Source organism: Apteryx mantelli, chromosome 6, assembly GCF_036417845.1.
Source record: "Apteryx mantelli isolate bAptMan1 chromosome 6, bAptMan1.hap1, whole genome shotgun sequence".
Lineage (NCBI taxonomy): Eukaryota > Metazoa > Chordata > Aves > Apterygiformes > Apterygidae > Apteryx > Apteryx mantelli.
This window is the reverse complement of record NC_089983.1, coordinates 12,352,898-12,378,271: the sequence shown is the minus strand read 5'-3', so window position 1 is coordinate 12,378,271 and position 25,374 is coordinate 12,352,898. Positions and strand designations below refer to the sequence as shown.

At 46.5% G+C, this 25,374-nt stretch overlaps 2 protein-coding genes across 8 annotated transcripts in view; one reads left to right on the top strand and one right to left on the bottom strand.

Annotated features, from left to right (window-relative positions):
* Window positions 1-6,965, top strand: part of RAPH1 (Ras association (RalGDS/AF-6) and pleckstrin homology domains 1) — a 98,885-nt gene extending 91,920 nt beyond the window's left edge. For 3 of the 4 annotated variants that reach the window (XM_067298766.1, XM_067298765.1, XM_067298764.1), the window contains exons 13-14: window positions 110-252; window positions 4,293-6,965. In XM_067298766.1, coding sequence (XP_067154867.1) covers window positions 110-252; window positions 4,293-6,260 — 2,111 coding nt within the window. In that variant the 3' untranslated portion in view covers window positions 6,261-6,965. Of the gene's footprint in view, window positions 1-109; window positions 253-2,853; window positions 2,924-4,292 lie in introns of all 4 variants that reach the window. The other variant, XM_067298767.1, reaches the window with a different exon arrangement.
* A 6,907-nt stretch (window positions 6,966-13,872) lies between these two features.
* The window catches only part of ABI2 (abl interactor 2), a 77,009-nt gene continuing 65,507 nt past the window's right edge, over window positions 13,873-25,374 (bottom strand). For all 4 annotated transcript variants that reach the window (XM_067298759.1, XM_067298762.1, XM_067298761.1 and 1 more), the window contains one exon: window positions 13,873-20,161. In XM_067298759.1, coding sequence (XP_067154860.1) covers window positions 19,986-20,161 — 176 coding nt within the window. In that variant the 3' untranslated portion in view covers window positions 13,873-19,985. The remainder of the gene's footprint in view (window positions 20,162-25,374) is intronic.

The window sequence follows — 25,374 nt, the reverse complement described above, 5'->3', positions numbered from 1 at the left end:
CCCCCTGTGATCAATAAAGGTCACTCAGAGTTGCATTATAAGCACGCTCACTTTACTCGACATTCAGAAATATATGCTAACCATTTTTTAACCTTTTTTTTTTAAACAGAGTCTCAATCAAATCATTCTAATCAGTCTGACAGTGGAGTTTCTGACACCCAGCCAACTGGACATGTCCGTTCCCAAAGTATCGTCAGCTCCATGTTCTCTGAGGCCTGGAAGCGAGGCACTCAACTGGAAGAATCCAGCAAGGTAACAAGAAGACTTTAGTTTGAGAACCAACACCCAACAAAATGTACAAGACAGAGTGACACCTCTTCCATCTCTGTCTTTAGTGGGATTTCTTTTTTTTTTTTTCAATTCTATATTATTGTCATATACTGTAGTATAATTGTTTTTTCAGCAATCACTTTTTCAGGGAAATACAGTCCTGCAACCTTCTGTTCTTGTTTTTATTTGTGTGCACAGAAGCTCCTTGTTCTTTGAAGGCGTGAGACTGTCTTTCCCACAGAATCCTTTTAACTAGTGTTGAATAAAGACCAAATTAAAAAAATCAGTTGTTAACAAGTTGAATGAAATTCTTTCAGTAAGATCTTTCTTCAGTTAACTAGCCACATCTTTCCATTGCAAAGATGTGAGTAACTGGGGCCTGAAGCCAGGTACACCTATTTAAAATATGGTCCAGTTTTACTCAAATGCTTTCCGTATTCTATGTAAATGGAAAGAGTAAACTTTGATATATTCAAAGCAGAAGTGCCATAGTTGACAGTAATTGTGGATTGAAACAGATTTGGTTTACTGTTGCTGGTAGAGAGATACAAAAGATTTTAACCTATTGATTCCTCAGGTCTGTTGTGGTTTGGTTAGTTTTATGTCTGTTCTGAGGTAGTTGACTGATGTAGTTCCTGGGGAATACCTGCACACGCAGCAGAATTGCCCTTTAAGCTGGTTTATTGTCAGGCTTGAAGGAATTTCCAGGTTCGTAAACAGCCATGACATCAGTAACTGCAGCAGTTACGTGTAGAAGTACATTTGCAGGATGCTGCAAGAAGCTATCTTCACTCCTGTCAGTCTTGAATCTTTCCGAGACCCCAGGTTCAGGCTGGAGAAGCAAGATTTTTAAAACTGAAACTATGGGTCACTACACCAGACATTTGTACATCAGATAAATAACTAAAAATAAGACACAACATCACAGTTTCAAATAAAAATGCACAGGTGACACAACACCTGGGCTGCAGGACTAGACTGGGCTGCATTCCTTGGCATTCATAACTTTTCTGCGGTGCCTGCTGGCTTGGATGTTGTCTATAATTCTAATAGCAATGTAATACTTAGGCCAGGAATGCAACTTGCTAAATTGTGATACGGATTTTTCAACTGCACAAGTGCAACACCTGATGCGTGTTCATCAGCAGATGGTTTGTGTTTGTGTACCATGTGCATTATTTCTGCGAGGACTGGGTGCATGCAAAAGATAAGGCTCTTGAATCTGTCTAATGTGTATCCAACAGAGGTGAAAGCGCATTGCTATGAGAACTGAAATGTTATTGTTTCCTAAAGTTTTGTTTTTAATCTGAAAATCTTGCTGTTACACTAAAACTTAAACCCTCTGTGAACTTTCAGGGAAAAGTTGAAAGTTTAGCACTATGGATTTCTGTTCTTAACAGCTCCATAGTGCCACTGGCAATTGCTCATTAAAATAAACCCCCAAAATGTCTATGTTATCTGATTAAAGCATTTTTAAATAAAATAGACTGTTCCCTGTTGAGGGCCATCCATGTTTCAAGATTTCATCATTCTGAGTTTCTTTCTGTGCACAAATCCAAGAAAAGGTATGTTTCTCTTGCTCATGCCTTTCACAGGTGAATGGATTGCCCTAAAACTTCCCAAGAATCCAGCTGAAATGAACCATGTAAAGTTTTAATTCAAAACCCCATTAAAAAAACTGAGCAAATTGGCAACAAATTTAACCTCAGCAATACTATAGTACATGCTTTTTTATCTGGTACAGGGCTGGCCTAAGGACCTTAAGGCTCAGCAAATCAAGCTGACGGTGGAAAATGACAAGTTCTGTGACAAGCAAGGAAACAGCAGTGTTGCTGAAATTGTAATTTATGTGAAAAGGTAGTTGTAGTTGCAGTGATACTGAGATGTGCTGGGATCAGCAGGTTAGTCTCCAAACTATCTTCAGAAGTAGTAATTCCACAATGTTTCAGCTTTGTGAACAAAGCTGCGTTAAGAAATTCATAAAGGCAGGTTGTTGCAAGCGGCAGAATTAATGGAGGTCTTCTCTAAGCCAAGTATCACTGAATACATGCCTGGCTGTGGAAATTTAATTTGTTTCCTTTATGGGGGTCCCTCCTCCTGACATGTACAATATTCTTTCCCCTGCCCTGCATGTCTAATATGCTTTCTGTGAAAATGGCCTCTCTTCAATGGGTGTAAGGCAAATGCTTCTGTGTTTCAAATATACCTAAAAAAAAAAAGGAAAAAAAAGCCATTTAAAAACACAGATAATCTCTCCAGTTCACATTTTGAAAGAGTACCAAATTTCCCAAAGAATATGTTATCCTCCAGTTCACGTTCTTGATGTTTGGGCAGTGAAGATTTCATTATGCGTTGCTTTGGCTCTTAGGTTTGGAACAAACGTTGTTTCAAACTGGATGCTGCAACAGGCGTCAAACGGAGCGCTCACCGTGTGCGCTTTAAGTGACGAGGGATGAGGGGCAGTTCTTTGTTCACGGTTCGCTCTGGTCTCGCTGCTCAGGGCTAGCTGCTCTGTTATGCCTTGGTGTCCCTCTGTCTGTTTTATGCCGCTTTTATTTTTCCTGTTGCCTTTTGCTGTCTCAGGTGTCCAAAGTGAAGCTCAGCACAGCTAAGGTCAGCACTCCCGAGGTGCCTTATTCAGGGCAGAATTAAGGTCAGGGGCTACTGTTTGAAAATTCATTAACTTGAGTGATTGGGACAGTGGTAATTTACAGACTAACACTTGCAAGAGATCAAGATCTCTCTCCCGTTTTGTTTTGTGAACATGTCCATGTAGCTCCAGAGCTTTGTTATACTCCTCGCCCTACATACCTAATCTGACAGGTAGAGGCACACCCCGCGTTTGTTATAAATCACTGCTTGTTGTTTCCGACTCTTAATATTTTTGGTTTTTTTCTGTCCGTATAAAAACTCAGTGCACCTGTGTCTAGAACAAAGTGATGTGCAAACAAGCTCATGCAGTGCAAATGAGCATAAATGAGCTAACTTGTGGCAAAATATATACTAATAAAGCATAGGTGCCCAGGCTGGTTAGCTGCTGCATTAGTACTGCATTTCTAATGCATGTTTCTGTTTTGTTCACTCTGAAGTGCACAACTTGGCTTGTAGCAAGAACACTTTGTATTGGGGGGGATCTTGATAAGCCTGAGTAGTGTAATTATCTTTTTAATTTTTAACAGAAATGTAAGTTCACAATTTTAGAGAAATAATTTAACCTGAGCAAAACCGAATGAGTAGACTAAAATGTTGCCTGCTGCTTTCCCCTTGCTCCTTCCCTTAGATGGTTTTCCCTTTCTTTCCTCTTTCTTCTTCTGCATAAGATAATACTCAGCTGCATGTCTAGCTTTTGTTTCCCAGGCTAACTTTGTTTTGCAGATCTCTAAAGGTTTCCTTCTGGGGAATTTTGCCTAGGAAATCTCTATTCTCCCTCTTTTTCCTCATTTTTTTCCCTTGGCAGTGTTGGATGTCAGAGCATGTGGAGTGGAAGGGTCTCAGACATGTTCCTGCATGGAGTTTGCTCTTCGCGTGTTTCAGAGCAGTTTGGGATTTCTGCGCTTTGTAACGCTGAGCAGTGCGAAGCCCGAGCTGCCCTAAGGGCTTGACAGATGCCGCAGGAGGCCTCACGCTCTTTAACGCCGCTCATACCCAGCTGAAGAGGGGTCTGCGGAGCCCGTTGCTGCACCCGGCGTCCCGCCGGGGCCCGGCTCGGGGGAGCGCTTGGCCGGCGGCCGCTGCCTGCCTGCCCGGGGGCTTTGCCCCGCCGTGCAGCGCGGCCGGCAGCAGCTCTAGCCCCCCGGGTCTCGCCGCTCCCTCCCTGCCCGCCTGGCCTGTCCGCGTGCGCAACTGTCTCCTGCTGCATCCTGCTGCTGCTGCTTCCTGCATGCTGTAATCTGCCACTGGCTTTTTGCTGAGAGGCACATTTAGACCTTGACTTCATAATCTCTTTGTCTCCCTCCCTCCCTCCCTCCCTCTCTCTTCTCTTTCCCCCTCTCTCCGCTTTCACTAAACCCCCTTCCCCGTAGGCCCGAACCGAGCCTGCAGGTCGGCCCTTCGTGTCTCTCGCACCCCCTGTGTCCCCACAGACCAAAGTGGCGGCCCCCTACGCAGCGTCGCAGCCGTCCCCCCCGCTCCCCCCGCCGCCGCCCCCGCCGCCCCCACCTCCACCCCCACCTCCGCCCCCGCCGCCCCCCCTCCCTAGCCAGGCCGCCCCCGCCGCCAGCTCGCCCGCCACCATGTTCGTCAAGTACAGCACCATCACCAGGCTGCAGAACGCGGCCCAGCATGGCAGCCCTTTCGCCAAGGCCCCTGGCCCCCAGCAGGCCCCCCCGCCCGCCGGCAAGCCCCACGTCCTGGTGCCCCCCAACGGCATCATGCCGCCTCCCCCCCCTCCGCCGCCTCCCCCCACCCCAGGCTCTGCCATGGCGCAGCTGAAGCCAGCGCCCTGCACCCCCTCGGTGCCGCAGTTCACCCCTCCGCCCCCCCCTCCCAAAATCCATCAAGTGCAACCAAGTATAAGCCAGGCCGCTGCTGCCGCCGCTTCCCCCCTGCCCCCACCTCCTCCCCCCGTGCCTGCCCCACCACCGCCGCAGGCACCCCCAAAGCCCCTCATGACGGCTCTCCCCACCCAGCCTTGCGGGAAGGCAGCGTCACCGGGGGTCGCACATGTCACACCATCTGGGCCTGCTCCCTTGCCCCCAGCCATAAAGAAACAGCCGAGTGTCACCTCTCCCCAGGTGCACCCCCCATCCCCAGCCCCTCCCGGCCTCGCTCCCCCCCCCACCTTCCCAAAGCAGCAGAGCTTCTCCATGAAGCCCCCTCCGTCCCCTCAGTCCCCGGTGCCGTCAGTGGTGAAGCAGATAGCCAGCCAGTTCCCGCCTCCTCCCACCCCACCTGCCACCGAGCCCCAGCCTCTAAAGCCCCTTCCGCTGAGTGTGGCTCCGCAGTCACCTCCGGCGGTGAAGGCAAAGCCCAAGTGGCAACCCGTTGCCGTTCCCTCACCTGATTTCCCCCCTCCTCCGCCAGAGAGCAGTTTAGTGTTTCCTCCTCCACCTCCTTCCCCAGCTACCTCTGCAGGTTCTCCCCCCCCTGACAAATCAGGGTCTCCAGTCAAAAAGACCAGCAAGACATCGAGCCCGGGAGGGAAGAAACCGCCTCCAACACCTCAGCGAAACTCCAGCATCAAGTCCACCAGCTCCACTGAGTACCACGAGTCCAAGAGACCTTCAGTGGACCGCCTTGTCAGCAAATTTGCACACCCACCAGAGCCGTCGGGGTCTCCTTCCAAGGAGTCGTCGCCTCCTGCAGCCCCTCCAAAGCCGGGAAAGCTCAACCTTTCTGGGGTGAGCCTGCCGATCGTCCTTCCGCAAGGAGGGATCCCGGCCAAGGCTCCTGCCCTGGGTGTGGCTGGGAAGGAACCTGTGGTTGAATTCCCTTCGCCGCCATCGGATTCAGACTTTCCTCCACCACCACCTGAAATAGATCTTCCTCTCCCGCCGGTTGAGATCCCATCCGTGTTTTCAGGCAGCACCTCCCCAAAAGTCGCTGTCGTCAATCCTCAGCCTCAGGCATGGTCAAAACCATCCATGAAGAAAGCCCCACCGCCCACGCGTCCCAAGCGGAATGACAGCACTCGGCTGACGCAGGCGGATGTGGCAGAGCCACCAGGGTCAGCCGGCCCCCAAGTGCCCACTTCGCCCAAGTCCAGCCTTAGCGTTCAGCCAGGATTCCTGGCAGACCTCAACCGGACGCTGCAGCGGAAATCCATCACCCGGCACGGCTCCCTCTCGTCTGCGCGCGTGTCCCGAACCGAGCCCACGGCCACCATGGACGACATGGCCTTGCCCCCGCCCCCACCCGAGCTGCTGGCTGACCAGCAGAAGACGAGCAGCTTTGGGGGCAGTCACATATCCGGCTATGCAACGTTACGGAGGGGGCCGCCCCCCGCGCCCCCCAAAAGGGATCAGAACACCAAGCTGTCGCGGGACTGGTAGTCGGTCCCCAGGGCCGGTGCTTCCGTGACTCGCGAGCTGCTCCGCGACCGGCCAGCCCGCGCCGGTGGGCGCCTGGAGAGAGCGTGGGGACCTGGGCGGTGGCTCCACCACGAGAGGTGATCTCATGCTGTAGCTAAGGCTAAATGTAGAGACATTCCCCTTTCATGGCTAGGCCAAAAAGTGGGGGCTTGAGGGGGGCGGTGTTATTTTATTGTGGGAGAGGGTAGAGAAGCATCGACTTATCCTTTCAATTTCTTTTACCCTTCATACGGATTGGACCAAAAATCCTTTTTTCTTACTTTTTCTGCATTTGGGGGGAAGATAATTTTTTGTAGTGTCTGTCCATGTGAGACATGTTTGTGCATGTATTATAAATGTAGGTATATAATATATTGTGATATATTTCGTCGCAATTATAGAAGATAACCAGAATGTTTTTGTAGAGACGTATTTATTGTTTCAGTCACTACATTATCAGGAATTGGACTCTGTAACCAGTGAAATCTTAACATTAAGATGAAGATGTAGGGGGCACTTTAAAGAGAAGAAGAAGAGAAAACAAACCACAAACCTCTCTTGGCAGTTTGTGACGGGTAAATGGTGCAGAGCTGAGGCGTTCTGCTGGTAACTGTACATTGGTCATTGGTTGATTGAAAAATACAGATGCAACATACCAAAACATTCTGGTCGCAATACTACTGAAAATGACTGAGTAAGAAAATAGATTATATATAATGGGCTGGAGTGAAATATATTTATACTATAAAGAGCCTCCCCCTTCCTCCCAGGTAGTTTAAAAATACACACTACGGCAAATTAATTCTAAGTTCTTTGTCAGTGCAGTAAATAGGATAAATATATATTATTCCAATCCATTATGCATTCTAACTTTATACTGGGCTTGATCATTTGTTTTTATGGCTCGAATATTTGTGTTAACCCCTTTTGAAAGCTGCCAGAACTCCTGCAATCAATGCCGACCGCAGGGCTGACCCACGGCGAAACACGGCTTGTTAGGCGCGCTGCTTTTCCCGAACGACCAGGTAGGTTTCTGTAGAGAGCGTTGTGTTCTCACGCAGGCACACACACCCCGTACAGTCTCGCCTTGTTTGTGCCTGATAAGATGTATTATCTTTACAAAAGCAATTGTTGGGAAAACGTTTATAGACAGCGTTGTTTGTAATTCATTAGAAATTGGCAGGAAACTTTCCCTTCTGGAAAAAGAGAAGGGAATGGTAATTTCAGTGCGAGCATAGCTGGAATTCTGTTTTCTTTGACCTGCCAGATACTGTGACCAATGCATAAACCTATTAATTATGAAGTTGCACTTCTAGCAGTCAAGGGAGATGACTGGGGGAAAAAAATTGAGGCAATAACATTTGCTAATAATTTAATTTAATGGGCCCTATTAGCAGGAAATAACTATCGTATTTGGTTTGTTTATTTATTTGCCACCGGTTTGCAATCAATCACCACATCAAAATACTAGAGACCTTTTTCTTGTACTTCAGTAGTTTGTACAGTCTTACCCACATATTGGACGTTGTGTAAAGGTAGCGTAGTTAGCATAAGTGGTCTTGCGTATCATGCATGTTCAGTGCAGGGTAGCGGTACGCAATCTTTGTAAAGTAACGAAAATACTTGGGCTGTACCTACCCCATCCTCAGTTGTTACAATGTCCCTGATGGTCACTACAGGGATACTGTCCAGGCTCGGATGGCAAATGATTTTACTCTTTGTTTCCATTTACTCCAAAAGCAAATTTTAAATGCTTTCCTTTCCCCAAAGAAAGAAACAAAGGAATAGCTTGACTTGACGGTATCTTCATGCGTGTAAAATAGATGGAAACTAATCTCTCATTAGAGCAAAATAGTTGTAATTCAAGCTGATAGATTTAAGAAATATTGTGACAGTGTCCCCCATTGCTTTTTTTTATGAAGTGTCTTTAAAAAAATCCAAATAATAAAGTAAATGTCTTTGTGAATAATTTATGAATAGGAAAAAAAGTTTTGCCGATTAGAGAGAAAAAAATGACACATCTATAATTATATAGTTTTAAACAAGTGCATCATGAAAAGAGAAAAAAAGAATGGTGCTGTCTCTGCTGACCTGTTTCATATGATTTTTTTAAATCTATTTCAGCGCCTCTGGAAATTGTTCTAATATATCAGACTAGTTTTTTTGAGCAATAAGAATATACCATTGTGTGCATTTTTAAAGCACTGCTGTGGAAAGGCACTTTTTTGTATCTTTCAAATTGTTCACAAAGTTTTGTTTCTACTATTTTTGTGCTTATAAAGTGTCCTTAAAAGCATTTGCATTGTTGATTTTAAGTGTGCTCAGTGTAGCTGGCCAATAACTTCATAGGAAGATTGTTAAGCTACACTGCAATTCATTGGTGCTGTTATTTTCTACGTTGGTCCTCCTGCTGCTTTGTGCTGTGTGGAGCTCCTGGGGCTCAAGCGCAAAAGGAGCGCAGACACGGCCGTGACTCCCAGCCCCCGCCCGCGAGAGGTAAGTGGACACTCTGCGACTCTTCGGCAAGGTGCGCTGGGCTGATGCAGCGCGCGCTCCCAGACGAGAGCGCTGGGGAATCGTGCTTGCCCCGTCCTGGTTTACTTCCCCCCCGAAGAGCTCCACTGGTACGGGTCAGTTCCAGCCCGCTTTCGTTCGTCCGCTCTGTGCAGGTACCTCTGGGATCTGCTCTTGGCAGAGGAATGTTTTGAGTGCAATTTCTTCAGAGGCATTTGAGCTTTGTTCTCATTTTCCTGTGCCCAAATTTGTTTACCCCGTATCTCTCCCGCTAGGCAATGAATTTCTGCTTACTGCTGCAGGCCACTGAACAGCTTGCTGGGAGACAGAGGTGTAACTCCAGGTTTGCAGCAAAAGGTGGCAGCCCGTATTCCTTCTGTTACAGCTTCCTAAGTCAGCAGCGATGCAAAAATGTAATGTGTGGCTGCAGCTTGCTCTCTCAGCTGAATGCTGAAATTTGGCTACAGAGGGATTCAGACAACCTGGTGGCCTTTTCAGCTTATGAGACCCTTCGTTGTAACTTGCTTTTCCAGTGTATTTACTGGTTTTTGTGACAGTAAATATTTATGCCTTATTTGCAAGTTAGTTGTTTTTTTCCCCTTGAATGCTGGTCTCAAAATTGGATGACTGTATCTATTAAAATCATAAAACAAAGGAGCCAGATCTCAGACACACAGTGAGAAGCTTGCTGCTACAAACATGTCTGAAATCCTTTAGGCCCTTATTCAAAGGAGCAGGTGAGAGCTGAGCTTTCATAGTCCGGACACAAAGAGAGCGGCTGCTTTGATCCCAAGGTCGGGATAGCGTACAGGAGCCTTTGACGCCTACTCAGGCGTGTGGCAGGGAAAGCCCTGCTGCTGCGGGAGCAGCTGAGGGCGGGCGGCTGCGCTCTTCGCTCCTGTCCGGGGCCGCTCGGCTCCCGGCTGCCCGCAGAGCAGGTTCCTGTGCACGCAGCACCGGGTAAAGGCAGGGAGCTGGTCCTCTCTAATACTTTTGCTGGAACTTGGCTCCTGCAGAATTGCTTTGAAAGGGAAAACTAGGCTTCTCATAGCAGCACTCATCTTAGAAGATTTAAAAAAAAAACCTCACAACTTCTGAGCAAGTGGTTCTGAACAAATCACAGGTAATATGTTGGGGGGGGGGGGGCTGTTCTCTTCTGTTTTTTAAACCCTACATTTGGGGGAGGAGGTGTAGGCACAGGTTTCACCAAAAAAAAAAAAAAAAGAAAAAAGTTATTTTCCTTGGAAGAGGAAAGCTCCTGCTCCACCTGTGCAGTGGCTGAAGCACAGATCCCACCTGTGCAGGAGCTCCTCTCCCCAACTGACTGTGCAAGGTCCTGCAGGGCAACAGTGAGTGAGTGAGGAGGCATCAAGGAAACAAAGTGAAGGTACCTGAGTCGCTTTGGTTTCAGGACTGATGGGAGAGGGAGAAGTTTTTTTAAACAAATAAGTGTATTTTAAGATTTACTGTTCTGGACTTGCACATTAAGAGAGTTTCTTATTTCTTCTTTTCATTCCCATAGGCAACCAGACAGATAGATAGCACAAATTAGCTCGGAGATAAAAAGTAAAGTATGCCAGTTTTGCTCTGGGTTAAAATTATTTTTTCCACAGTCAAAGGAACCAAAAGTGCTGTTTCAGCAGCAGAGGGGGAAAAAGAAAAATTTTCTGCTTATTACAGAAAACTGCACAGAACTAAATTGTTTTACTTCAGTGGTGCTATTGCAGGTAAAATTGTTTCTTATTCAAAATGTGATTATAAGTAAGTGGGTCTACATGACTACTACTTCAAATGGCAAGTCATGTTAAAATCAGTCACATTTCCTTGGTTAATAGGGGCATTGTGTGGATTTGCTGGCTTTAACTCTGGTTGGGGAACATGTGTTGTGTTAGAGAATCAGATTCACCCATTGAAAAATGTTGTTAACTTAAACAGAGCCAACCTCCTCTCAGCTCAGAGCTGTATTGGTATTTTCATTTGATCGCTCACCCACAGAATTTCCAAGATTTGACTCGCTTCCTGTTTGGTCACATTTACTTTTAAGTAGTGGCAGAGGTTTAATAAGGGCGTTTTCTGTTTGGTGTCTATGTGTGTGACTCCCACCTGGTCAGCATAGCTGCTTTCCTGGAGTTTCATCTCTGACCAAACACTAAAGCAACATAAACTCCTGACATAAGTAAGTTAGTGAGGATACAGCCAGAATATGTGGTTTCTTTCCTTTGTGAAGCTAAGGGTGTAGGTTACCTGCTTCTTCCAACAGTGCTCCTAATCCAGCCAGGGGAGGGGGAGGCCATGTTCCCCCCAGCCCAGGACAGCCTCAGTGGTGGTTCCTGGTGAGCTCTGCAGTCCCTTGCTCACTTTAGAGGGGAGACTCAAACACGAGAGGGTTTAACACGACAGGGGATAGTTTGTCTTGGATGTTTCTGTAATGTGCAGGGGAGGGGGGGAGGGCTGGAAAGTTTTTTGGGGGGAACCGTAAGCTTGTTGCAAATGGAATCCTTTTCCTTTCTGATTTTTTTTTTCCTTCAATTAAATCCCATGAAGAATGACAAAACCAGCATGATATCACAGGGATAACCACTAATACTATGATCTAATGAGTCACAGGCTTCGTCCACAGCTTTGAAAAGTTTAAGACACTAACTTGCAAATAAGGTGACAACGTGTGCTTGTCCTTCACAATGTAAGTTAAAGTAATTGCCACTAATGCAGGGAAAAATATAGAGATTTGTGTTGATTGCTGTTTGGTGCTCTGAGGCATGAAACAGGGCAAGGGTTCAGTGAACTGGGTTCATCAGAACTGGGTGTCTTTGAGGGGAGAGAGGAGGTTGGACGGGAGGAGCAGGAATTGGTGCTGTGCGCAATCCCCCACGGTGGCGGTTGAGTGAGGGGAATGAGGGAGAAGGAACTTCAGTAACCGGCTTGGTGGAACCGCCTCGCTGAAGGTTTAAAGGTAACGTATCCTTTAGGAGATTTAGGAATCGAACCAACTGTTCCCTACTGGGGAAAGTAATTTCCTCCCATCTTTCTAGCTGTGGGAATTTCACTGCTGGCTGTCAAAGATGCATTCAGAGCTAATTCCAGGTGCGCAGATGTGCTTGCAGGGCCTCTCCCGAGGCAAGCGGCCGGGAGCTGAAGTGCTGCTGATCTGCAGCAGCTGTTCGGAAAGAGCAGGGCTGCACTGCTGCCTGTTGCCCATCTCTGCCCTTGACTAACCACCCCGGTAACTCTGGGTACATATTGGGGTGGGGTGGCGCAAAGGACAGTTTAGCAAAAAAAAACCGTCTAGAAATGTCCCACCTTTGGCATTTCTTACCTGTGCTAGAGGCTCCCTTCTACTGATTTGGTGCAGCACTGTAAAGCTTGTACTTTAAGAAGGAAAACTAAATGCTTTGTCACAAGTTGTAATTGCAAATCTTAGGTCTCCTTCTAGCAGTCTGCTGTGGACCAGAAATTAAACTGGAGCAAGCAGTTTGTTTTAGGGCTTACGCTAATTGTTAGCAGCCACTGGTGATGTCCTGTATAATACTGGGGATGCAAATGTAAGAAAAAAAAATGTCATTGCAATGATGATTTGTTTGTGCAGCAAACTTGTGCTGAGTGCTGTAAATACATTCATGTTTACTGCTTTAAAAAGAAAATTGCACATTTTATCTTTCAATGGGATTGCCTCCCCTCTTCTTCCCTTTCCAAAAAGAAAATCAAAGCTCTTTTAGACTGACAGCTTCAGGTTGGGGGGGAGCTTTGCCATATTATAAATATATATAAATATATGTATAAATATACTTTTTTAAGCATGGGAGAGGACAAAAGAATACTACGTTATAAAGTACCCAATATAGATCATTATACAATGGAATATGCACAATTCAATAAAGATGTAGTTGAATTTAATAATTTGTTTTAATCCTCTGTCTTGCCATTTTCCTTCTTCATGAATTCAGAACACACAGTGTTTTCTCAAGCCATCAGTGGTCTTCTCTTTAGGGATTAAATATCTGACGGCCTAAAGTAGAGGTTACCATTTATCTGCTCACTCTCAATAAAATTGCTTTTTATTGTTCCTTTGCACAGTTTTTTCCAGTGGGTCAGAGCTGGCCCTACCAGTAACAGGGGTACACCGATTACAGGTCTAAAGAGGACCCCGTGTGAAGGCCTGCCTTTCTCACCCACCTCTTCCCCAGGCGTGCAGGGCCTTGGCATGTTTTGTACAGCTCTGCTCACGCAAGAACAGCGCATGTGCGGCAAGTGCTTGTGCAGCCCCTCTCTGGGGTGCACAGTAAGGAACTGGGCACTGTTCCCCCATCCCCGGGGTGCTCACGGGCTAGCAGTGCATCTGAGACTATCGATCAAAACTCAGCTTTTACAGGCGGAATTTGAAGGTTAGGATTACAGGAACTCAGACTGGCACTGCTGGTTACGTATGGCATTCGCTCTTAGAGGCAGTGCAGTACCTGGGCTTGCCCCGACCCTGTGTTAGGCTGCCTCCAGCCAGAAGGCGGAACGCCGCCCTTGGGAAGCCGCGGCTGTAGTGCGTGCTGTCACAGCTCAGTGAACAGACGCCACCCCACGAGCACAGCTGTCCACACTCCGAGGTGATGGGGGATGCGGAGCGCACAGTGAGTGTCCTGGCCTGGGCAGACAAGTCACCGCTGAAGAAAGAAGCTCTTTCCCACCTGCAGGCACAGAGCAGGGGAGCTGTGCCTAAAGAGGAGCTGGGCAGAACCCTGCTTGGAAAGGAGAGGGAGAGCAGCACTCCAGCTGGCTCGGATGAATCCTAGCCAGAAGCTGGCACCACCAGACAGCAGCTCAGAGCTGCGAATGCAACGTAGGGGGCCTGCACTGGGAGAAGGAGCGCTGCATCCCAGCAGCAGAGAGTACAGGAACGGAGCAGTAGTACAAAAGCAGCGAGAGCAGGCTGGATGCCGATGATCATACCTGTGCTGTGGGAAGCGCCAAGCTCCCAGCATCTCTGTCACGGGGGGCTCCTGCGCACACAGTCCTCACTGTGCTGGAAAGGCTGTAGCAGAAGAGGAGGTAAGTAAGTGACGCAGCGGTGGCACACTCACAGAACACGTAGTGTGTGCTTTGTTCTTTTTATTTAGGGCTCGTAACAAGAGGGTTTAGTACACAGCAACAGTTAATTCCAAGTACAATTAAAAAAATTTAAAAATTGGGTTTTGCACTCACTGGAAGGTGGTTCAAATGGCACACACAATAAAACGTTACTGGCGGCACACAGCTCCCCAGAGTCCTGCAGGCTTGGTCATCAGTGTTTACAGTGGGCTCTGCACACATCCACTGCATCAGCAGTGCCAGAATCAAGAGCACAAGAGCACGTCTCCTCTGACCGTAAACCAAAGGGGGGAGGGTTCTGCTTTCAGAAAAAAGTGCATGGACAAAATCCATGTTAGACACTGACATTTCCAGAGAATTCATAGAAACTACTTGTCCATGCAAGTTGCAAAAGACACTTTTTCAAATGTGAAAAGAAGCACTTGTTCTTTACAAAAAAAATCTCAGACATGTCAGCACTTTAGCAAGGCGCTGTAATGGAAATGAATTTGTACACAGCTCTTCCTTATTAGTCAATAGTGGTAGGGTTTTCTGAGGTTTTAAGAGAAACAGGAACAAATGCACTGCACACATTTCAGCAGAGTCACCATGTAGGTGTTCAATGGGTTGCTGGGCGTAGGCTTACCTCTGGACAACAGGCTGCTGCCGACTTTACCCTTTTGTAACACGTGCCTAGTAATAAGCAAAGGTGCTAATAAAATCAGCATGTTCAGCGTACCAAAGAAAAACCACTTCCTGCATTTGCATTTGCAGGAAGTTGCACAAAACACATATTGGGTTTTTGTGAACAAAAGCAGCAGAACACCATGGTCGGTGAATTACTCCTTGCACCAGCAGTTGGCAAACCTTGGCCGCATCAAGCGTTCAGCAACCTTCCCAAGGACACGAGGTGATGGTCCCTCTGTTCTTGCAGTTTCAAAATCAAAAGTAGATCAATAGGACTGTAACTACACACTGACTTCAGCTACAGCAAAGACTATTCCCCCTTGCACTATTTTCACCTCTGTGTAAGCTTTTCACCCACAAAATGTGGCTGTGCCTAATAATACTGAGTGATGCCAAAGGGTGGGGAAGGTGGAGACAATACCTGCAAGCACAGTAAATTCTAGAGAAAGTGGTTCCCCATAAGCTATATGCCATTGGCTACCTGTGAGTTTGCAACACTGTCTTCTAAGACCAAATAATAGGGATTAAGTAAAATGTTTGCCTTTGTAAATGCAACAACAGCTCTGCACCTTTCTCATAGCCACTGCTGTCAACACAGGCACTAAAGCCTCCCTGTATGGGTTTTGCATAATGTTTTCTAAAATGCTGCAGTGCTCAAACAGCGAGTCTAAAGGCTAAAAGCGAATAACCACAGCTCCATGGTCTTACCAACAGCACCCTCTAGCTACTGCCAACAAGTTGCCCTGCAGAATACAAACTCTGCCTCTTTCGCAAGATGTCCCATCCCACTTGGGGGGGGGGGGGGGGGGGGGAAAACCTCTCGGAAAAGAAGCCCTGTAAAGGCTCCCGGCTTACTTACCCAGCATGAAGTCCTGTCCTTTCTATACAGGAGAAAGTCAAAGCTTCCCTTTTGTTTTAAGTAAGTCAGAAGCCCAGAGACATAGCTAAAAAAAGAGATCCCATTGCCAGAGAAGAGGCACATCCACAGCGCTCACTAGGAAGTGGTGGAAGAGCACAGAGCTAACCCAGCACCCAGTGTGCAGGTGGGAGACACCGCAGAAGTGCAACCTGCAGCAATGCACAAACCTACCACTGCCAGCCTCAGACACACACAGACCAGCCAGGCAGCAGCCCCCTGCCCAAAAAGGAGAGTCAGTCCTGCTGCTGCAAGTCGTGCCTGACAGCAAGCCCTGCATAAAAGTGCAGTCTGCCCCTTTGCCGGTGCTGGGCTATGGCACCATGGCGCGACTGCTGCACCCACATGAACAAGTGAAGCCCAGCTGCTTACTCCATGGAGTGAGAGCATACAGCAGCAAAGACCAAAAATGCGCATGAGCTGTAAAAGGTCTGGAAGAATGGGAGCACATGCTGCTCTAGCGAGGGCAGGCTGGCTCACGGGGGAGCTGTGGGTGAAAACCAGCAGCGCTCCAGCCCACTTAGGGGCCCCCCCACCCCAAGCTCTCTTGGGCTGCTCATCACTTACTTACCAGCAGTCCCAGCTGCGTTCTGGGGCTGCGGCCAGACTCCTGGTTACAAGCACCAAGTGCTTCCAGCCCCTGGGCCTGCCGCACCTCTTGCTTGCTGTTGAGAGATGGCACCGTGCTGCATCACAGCCAGGACCGGCACCAGATAGCATGTCCTCAGGCACTGCCGCTGCGCTCTGGCGCCTGAACAAGGTGCCTGCGCCAGCCAGTGGCCATGGGGCACGCTGGCTAGCTGCTCACGTGCAGCACTTGCTGCTCCTGCCTCTGCTGCAACAGCCAGTGAGGGAGCCCCTTCAAAAACAAGTAATAAAGAAATCCAAGACGGTTTGGTTGGGGGGGGTGGGGAGGCAAGACACCTACAGCCACAGCCTCCTCTGTTAACCTGAAACAGAGGCACCAAAACCACCTCTTCCCGCACTGGCTGGGGACAGCGTGGGCCCTCCCTTCGCACAGGCACATGGCAGAGCAGACAGCTGTAGTTAACAGCTTTGTCCCGGGCCAGGAGCAGGGAAGAACTCTGCTACAAGAAACCAAGGCAAAATACATACGCAGCTAGCGACTCCTGCCTCATTTCTGTGCACACCCACAACAGCTGGCCGGGCGAAGGCAGCGCGCAGGAAGGGCGAAACGTGCTCGGTTTGGCCACACAGCGCTCCTCTTCCTTTGGGCTACTCCGGCGTGTCTCCTCCCCCCACCTCTGGCACATGCACACTACCCACCGCGCTACTCAACTGCCTCCAGTGCTGAACACCTCCGGCTGGGACAGCAAGACTCAGTGAGGAGAAGTTTTGCATCAATTTGAAATACTGAGGGCCTTCCCCTCCCCCCAACTTCCCCACCCCTTTTTAAAGTAAACCTGTAAATAAAAAGGGGAAAAGAAAGGTTGTTGGGGTGTGGGTTGTTTTTTTTGGTGGGGGGGGGGGAGGAGAATTACAAGCAACAAAACTAGAAACACAATCCTCACTATCATGCAGTCTATGTAACATTAATATACAAAGCCTGATTACTTTGGGCTGGTCTGTGATCATTAACATCCCCGGACAACCTACAGACTCAAAACTGTATGAAATAAAAAGTATGCATTAAAAAAAACACCTTTACATTAATACTGCATAATAAAGCATAAAACGAGCAGGAGGTGACCCAAAAATTCAATCCACAGTAGCTCTTGCAGGATTAAAAAGAAAAAAAGAAAAAAAGCCACGTGCCAGCAGGAGGACCAAACACTGGCCCATCAGCCAAGGCCAGGTGTTCAAGGAGCTGCGCACATTCCACATTCGAGGGTCTGCAGCCCTGCGCGCTACGCTGAGCCCTGGCAAGCACTCAGCACTTCCCGGGCTTACAATGCGCTGCTCTGGCAGAAAACTTTGCAAGATGAAAAACCAGTTTAATGACAATTAAGGCTACAGGCATGTATCACACACCATGGAAGTGCGCACTGTCACCAGCCACCAGTCAGACGTAGTCAAGCACATGCTCTTAGAGCACCCGTGAGTTAAACGTGCATTTCACTAATGCAATACCTCCCACCTGGCCTTGGCTGAGCATGGGTGCGCAGAGCTAGAGAGAGCAGGATTAGTTGATGAACTGTAACTCATTAAGCAGCTGTAACTTGACACATTTGATCACATATCCATAATGTCACTGTATGCGCAGTCTTTGCCACAGATGATACACCCAGGGCAGGAGAAGCAGGGAAACTCTGATGGTCCTGGCAAACACAGCCACATCGCAAGCACTGAAAAATTGTGTAACACTGCTGCATTTCAGTCACCCTGGTCTCTACCTGGCTGCAAGCTGCACAAAATGTGGAGACCTGCCCTATAATATTAGAAACAGTCATTCAAGCTACCATAAACCAGTTTTTCTAGGTAACACTCCCAGAGAAACAATGGGCTAAGGGACCTGAACATGGCTGCAGCTCGTAGTTTTGCTGTTAGACAAAAGCCTTCTCAGAGGAAGGCAGAAAGTACCTGTTCTGGCTAAGATTCATCCCAAATAATGCTGCTACCTTCCAGAAAGAAGACTTGGCTACATGGCTGTGTACTGAGCAGGGGTAACTGGCTGCTGGCCTTGCACCACTTCCTTCAAAGTCATAGCTACTGCAGGCTTCAACCAAACTGGTTCCTTACACACTCAGCGGAGTTGCATGCGCTCTTCCTGCAGGCGATCAAACTCATCCATATCCCACAGACACACACCTGAGACTGTTTCTTTCCTCTTTCTTCCCCCTTGAGCAGCTGTGGCTCCTCCCCGCCCAAGTTTGCACCAAACCTGCACCTCTGGCCTGGTAGTGCACTAATAACCAAGCCAGGGGACTGGGTCAGTTCCCTGCATCTTTGCCAATAACATCGCGAACTCAGCCTCCAGGTAGTTCTCTGCACCACTGTTTCATGCACAGGCCTCAGAAGCCGGCCGCAGCATTAGTGAGACTTTGACAAGCTGCTGTTGGTACCAGCCGCAGTTGGCCCAGGCAACAGTCAAAAGCTGTCCAGGAAGATGCCCTGGCCCAGAAGTCTCTCACAATGGAAGATCCAGCTAAATCTGCAGGCCACCAGGTTTAATCCATTCATTCTGTTACTGCATGACACTAACCCAAAGATAGCATTACGTCCTTCCTAAAGGCAGACTAGTGCAGCCACCACTTAACACTGATCTGCTAGGTAGAACCACAGCGGAGCATTTTTAACTGAGACTAGATTAAAAAGCAAACGATCAACAGAAGGGGCTACAGAGCCTTCACTTGGTATTACTCCACCCCACATCCATCAGTACATTTCAAAGTATCTATTTCTTCATAACAATGGAGAGGGCTGGGGGAAGAGCTAAGACTACTACTAGTTACTGCTTGGATTTCCATGGGAAACCAGTACACACAACAGCCCTTTTAACTTCCACTGAAGAGATTTTGGCAACAGACCTGAAGACGACAATCGCCATTTGTCCTGCCTCTGCACAGGGCTCTCACAGTACATATGCAAATCTAGTCATCAAGTACAAAATAGCCAATTTACAATACCTGATTGGTTTTTTTTTAAGATTATATTGTGCATAAGACTAAAGTTGGGGGTAAGTTGCTCTAGTGCAAGCAGGCGTGAGTAGATTTGAACCTCAGATCACAGCCCCTAGAGTTTATCCTCAGACCCCAGGAGGACCTGTAAACTTCATTTCCCCTTCACCATCAGTGGCATCAGTGAGTTCTGTTTAACCCATCAGCACTCACAGCTGGGAGCCTGCAGCACATTTACATCAGTGCATAACAAAAACCAAACCTGTGGCATTCAAAAGATGAGGAAATGGGGATGGGGGTCCTCTGGGCTGCAGCCATCTTAATTGTCTGAACTGAACGGTGAATGAATCAAAGCCAGCTCTGTGGGCCCCTGTGCCAGCCTACGTGTGCAGAGCAGCTGCAGAAGTGTTTATGCTAGAGATGTAAGGAACTATCTGGAGGTTGGATACACGAACAGCCTTGTGTACGAATCCGTGTTTGCTAGCACATGAGTGTTCTTCCAGCTGCACAGGAGTGTAGTGTAGAAACAGGGAGGGATGTCCACTGGCCAGTAACCCTCCATCACAAGCATCCAGGACATCCCATGCGCCAGGCACTGCTGCCAAGGGTGGTACCACAAGGGCACACAGTATTCCTGAGACAGATCCCAGAGCCTGCCAGAAGAAGTCAGAATTTGGGTGAAGTATCAGCTACTCAACAAGTTTGTTACATCTGAATGGGTCAGCTTAATTCAATGTCAGATGGCTCATGATAGCCACTGCTGGCAGCCGGAAGAGCCATTTGTTCAAACAACTCAAATCACTATTGTTTTATAATGGAAGAAAAAAAAAAAAAAAGAGTGGTTGTTACAATTATCCTTCATTCAGTTATTTTGGATGGGGCCCCAGAGGCTGGTGGAGATCTGGGAAGCCCTGAGAGCTCCTGCAGCAGCAGATGCAGTGCTCGGTCCTCTGGTGTTCACTCTGAGTAATGCATGATGGACTCCACATAGTTCCCTGGGAAGAGGCCTGTCACTCCATTCATGACCCCTTCATACCAGCCATCATCATTCTTCTTGATGACATAAATGATGGCACCTTCCTGAAACGAGAGCTCATCTTCTTTGTCCTTCGTGTAGTCATAAATCGCCACCACTAGGAAAGAACAGACAGAGAATGACTATTAGGAGAGGTACAGAGAGGAGGAGGAAAAGCAACCAGTCAGATACAAACTTCTCCACATTCAAGGCAATCTTAGAGAGCTGCACTGCTTCACTTGTACGTGTGCAGAATGACCAGCTCAGATGGGTATTTTTTTCTAACCTCTTTTATAAGAGCTCATGCTTTGAAACACATTATCCAGGACTACAAGACTCTCTACTACTAAATCCTCTGTTCTCATTATCTACATGCACTCAGGACCACACCAAATGCTCCCCCTCCAGACCCATCAGAGGGAAAAGGTTACAAATAGATCATAAACATCTGGTGTGGAATGATACCAGGAGGTTGTGTAACTCCCTGTGGCTGTGACCACTCAGACCAGTTCCAAGATTCATGCATTAGATATGAGCAAAACCAGATCTCTGCACAAGTAACAGGTCAGCAGGAAAACATGGAAGAGGGAAAGTTATAAGAGCCTTTTTCAGATCACAGTAGGAATGAGCCAAGGCTCCACACTTACATCTACCCTAGCTACCTCCACATTTAAAATCTGCCATGTGCATGTCCCAGTAGCTAGTAGTGACTTCTTGGGTTTATAGTACCAAGATAAGTGAGTTCCAGTTGAGAACTGGGAGTAAGGTGGCTCTCTCAAACAAAATGTAGGCTTAACATATCAGGAAAATTTTCTTACAGCTGCAGAATAGTTTATGTTACTGAAGGCATGGAAGCTGCTTTGGAAAGTCAAAGAAATTGGACAAAGCACTGGCAAATATTAAGGAGAGTATTGTCCTGAAATGGCAGAAAACAGACATCAACTTCACCGAAAAGTTTTTCCATCCGTAGTTCTATGATTATGTGCACCATACAGAAGATTAGCTATGCCAGACTGAATACTGCTTTTACAAATAGCATCAATCACTGCTTTGAGCACTTGGCAATGAAACACACAGCACTGCCCTTGAAACAAAATGCATGTCGGACAGGGATCCTAAATCCTTGTACTGGAGACAGAAAGGAAGACACCCTAAACCAAACCAAGGGGAAAAAATTAACAGCATGTGTTCAGGAGTGCAGCATCCAAGAGTCCTACTAAATTCATAATTCTTTTCAGAGGAAAAGATGATGTTTCCTGTTGAGGAAGCAAAGGTATCAACACAAATATTTACTATGGAAACCTGGCTCCTGAGGGGACTGTAAAGTAACATATACAAATCAAGACCAGTGAAGAATCAAAATATGTAGAAGAAGATTTTTTAAATAAGTGTCCAGAGCTGGAGATTTGTATCATTCATCCAGCGCATATTTAGAAAACCCATGTTGCTGGCTTTATGCTCATACCAGTGTAGTTGTAAACTAATTCATTCTAACCAGTTTTAGACATGCCATTCTAAGGAAACAAAACATGAAAGTGGAAATGAATAAATTCTTAGCATCATTTTTAGTGTGGAAAACAGAAATGATTATCAGCCCTATATGAACACATGTGCAATTAAAGTCTTTCAAAATTCCTTTTTAACTGTTTTCTGTACCTATTCATTTTAAAACATTTCTTTCTAGATTCATCATGCTGCTGTTCTTCATTCTCTCGATTTACATGAAAATGCCTTACACATATACTAACAACCTGAGGATCATGGCAACTTCCAATTCCTTTTTCATTTGCCAGAGTACTCTAGTCCCTTCTGATAAATACTGAATGCATCCATTGTTCCATGTCCACAAGTAGGAAACTTTTCCCTCAGTTTGTGATGAAAATTTGCTGCTTTTTAAGCCTCTTATAAAATTACCTGAAGCCTGGTTTTGTTCTTCCATCACTATTGCTTCCTCCTGTGTGTCACTTTTGTACTGGCAACTTTCCTCTCTAAATGACTGTTTAATCCTTCTGTCTATAGTCCCACCACTTCAAGCTGTGAGCCTGTCACATACCACGATTCACAGGGAGCCCAGGCCAGTACTGCAAGAAAAGCTCCAGATGAGGCAGGAAGCAGCAATACTGACTCAGGAGGTGGCATCCTTCCCTGCAAGACCGAGCCAGGACCTGCTTTAGTTTGTATCTGAAGACATTTCAATGCAGAGATGAAAAACAGAATTACTCACTTAGTTGATATTCTTCCAATCAATGATCTTTCTCTGATTCTCCAACAATTACACTGAATTTGGCTGAACTCTTGTTACATAAAGCTGACCACAACTGTAGGCCAGACTGATTCTCCAACTGAAATTTGACAGCTGTGACCATACTCTTTCTCTATATGCAATGAGGGAACTTCTTCCTTCTGCCAACCCGTTTCTGTTCATCTGATTTGCACAGTTGGGACAGTTTCTTACCTTCTCATGCCATGCACCCAGACACACAGCTCAGTGGAAACCGCAGGGGTGCAGTGTGCTCTCTCGGACACTCCTAGTCAGCTGTTGCTATTACAGTCACGTGGTAACGTCCTCAGGTTCAACATCCTCAGTAACTGTATTCTACCTAAAAGCTTCTCCAGCTGCTTAAAATTGACCTACTACTCACTTCTTTCCTCAGCTGTAGGTTAGAATATGACTTAATATTAAATATACCTCTCCCAGTGTATGACCGCTTTACAGAACAGGAACATACTGAACCCGACCTCGATATATGGCAACTTTCTGTGTTTGACACCTCCCTGGCATCCCAGCATCTACACGCACATGTTCACAAGGGTTACATACACTCATCCTGTTAGAAATACTTTCATATGAACTTAAATAAAGGCAAGCCAAAAGAACAAGCACAGATCCTAGATATTGCTACTCTCCTTACTGGGGATAATTGTATTTGAACGGCCATTTCCTTTCTCAGAATCGGTTCTGTCCGCTCTGAACCATGTAGCAGAATCCTATTTATAGGAACTTAAGGCATTGCCATAGAAATAACTATTTTGCAGGTGAAGGATACATGTTTTTGAGTATGAAAGCCCTCTTTCAGCAAGGGGCTTTTCATTAACTTTAAAGCTTGCTTGCTAGCTACAAAAAATACAGTCAAGCACTTCTCTCCCAACTCCAGCAAAGCAGTCAAATCTCAAGACATGGGCTGAATGTAAACAGTTGTTTACAACTCAATCCCCATGTATGTCAGTATCTCACTGTTTTCTGGTATCCTAAAACTATTTCTTAACAGTTCTTCATATATTGTAAGCACTTCAGTTGCTCATAACTTTTACAAGTGTTTTTGGTTTTTTTAGAACAGACAAATCTTTTTAGACCTTTTAGTTTTTTCATTTCCAAAACTAGATGACTAAGTTTTTGGATGGGACTCTACATCAATATGAGAGAATGTTTTGTTTCCAGTACTTTTGTTTTTCTGCAGGGAAAGGGTTTAAACTAAAAGTTTGACTTTCTCCAGCTTATCTTTAAAGACTTCCATTATGGTTTCTTTATCCCACATGATTTGCCCCCATGAATCTCATACCAAAAGTACCTGGGCTTGAGATAGATCGTGCACATACACACTTATATAAATTATTTCAGCTCACCAGCTCATGGAAGTCAGTGATAGAAAAGCAGATCAGAAAAATATGCTATATTTGAAGTGTCATCATTTCTTCAGATATAAAGCTGTTTCCCACGCCACACGCCACTACGATTTGCTGGCTTCACTCCTCCACAAACACCCCAGAAAAAAAAAACAAATCCAAAAAACCCACAGTCAGGAGCAATACAGAGGCCAGATCAAACCATACTGAAAACTGAATGCAGTCATTGCATTCTTTCTAAATTTATAAATCTACTGTTACCTGTTCTGTTGAATGCTTTAACCTCTCTGTATACCCCCTTAATAGTTCCACATGCTGTGCAAACATAGCAACTCAGACCTGTTCAGACACTGCTGAAATCAATGATCTTGTAAGTGCAAAAAGCCAGAGAGCCTGGGGGACACCAGCTACAGAGCCTCTTCCCTCTCCTTCCCACTCAGCTACAGAGCGAACTTCGGATGAGAAGAGGCAAGCTGACCTTGGAAGGGTGTTCGTACAGGCTAGACCTCTGTACTGCTACATGCCGCGTGAAGACAGTTTGCAGACGCATCCCTGCCTCATGCGAGCTACCTGGCTTCAAAACTGAACACACCTGATCGCTAAATGCTGAAGAGGCCTGCACCTCCTGATGACGGTGACTGAGCCAGGAAGTTACAGTTTCTGGGCAAATTAAGGCCCAAAGGGAAGCTTTCGTATCAGAAGAATGACACTGCATCCACTGGGGAGCATGTGAATATGGGGGGGAATGAGGAGGAGAACGAGAAGAGCTGGCTGTGTAGACTAGGCACCAGACAATCGCAGGACAGATTTGTATATCAAGTCTTTCTTCTTCTGTACGGCTTGTATTTTCATCTGAATATATGACATGAGCTCATACTTCTTTGCCCTTTTAGTGCTCCCTACTCCTGCAAATCATACTTTTATATCCCAGCTATACTTTAATTACCTATGGTTGCTATTCACATTTAATGCATACCTCTGATTTCCTGCAGGTCCCCTTCAAAAGCACTGTATTTGGTGTACTTGTCTGTTCAAATGAGTCTTTAACACTCCACCTTCCCTGGCCTGATCACTGACAGACACAGTAAAGTATACAGAAACACCAATTCTCCTACTCCAAGCCATGACAGAATTTACTGTTTAAAAAAGTACTGTAGATCTGAACTTGCTTTTCAATAAAACAAACTGTTGGGACAACTGCCTAACAATAGTTTAGAGGTATCTTCAGACACATACACAGTCATTAAACACAGAGCTCAGTCCAGACTATATCTAGGAGCAAATGCCCAGAAGCACCTTCCTCGCAGTGACAGATAAGGCAAATTCAAGCTGCTGCCACTGTGAAGGAAAAGGTAACTGCTAGGAAGAGAAACATTTCCAGATTTTCTTTGACAACAGAAACAAATGGTTTTCTTCATCCTACTTTGCGCTGGACTAAATGTTTATTTGCTTTGAGTTCCCAGAAGAAGTTTACAAGGGTCACACTGAAGGATGATGTGTAATCCTCTTGCTGCCCTCCTCTGTTTGCCCATTTGATTTCTTTAGCTTTTGTACAATTTTGCCTAGGATGGACCTTCTTTCATTTATCTCTTCAGTACCTCAGTAGTCTAAAAGCAGCTGCTGCAATGCCAGCCTAGGGACCCACTCTCATTGCGGCTATGCCTTCCACAGCGGAGTTGTTCTGGCCCCAACTAAAGCTCGGGAAGA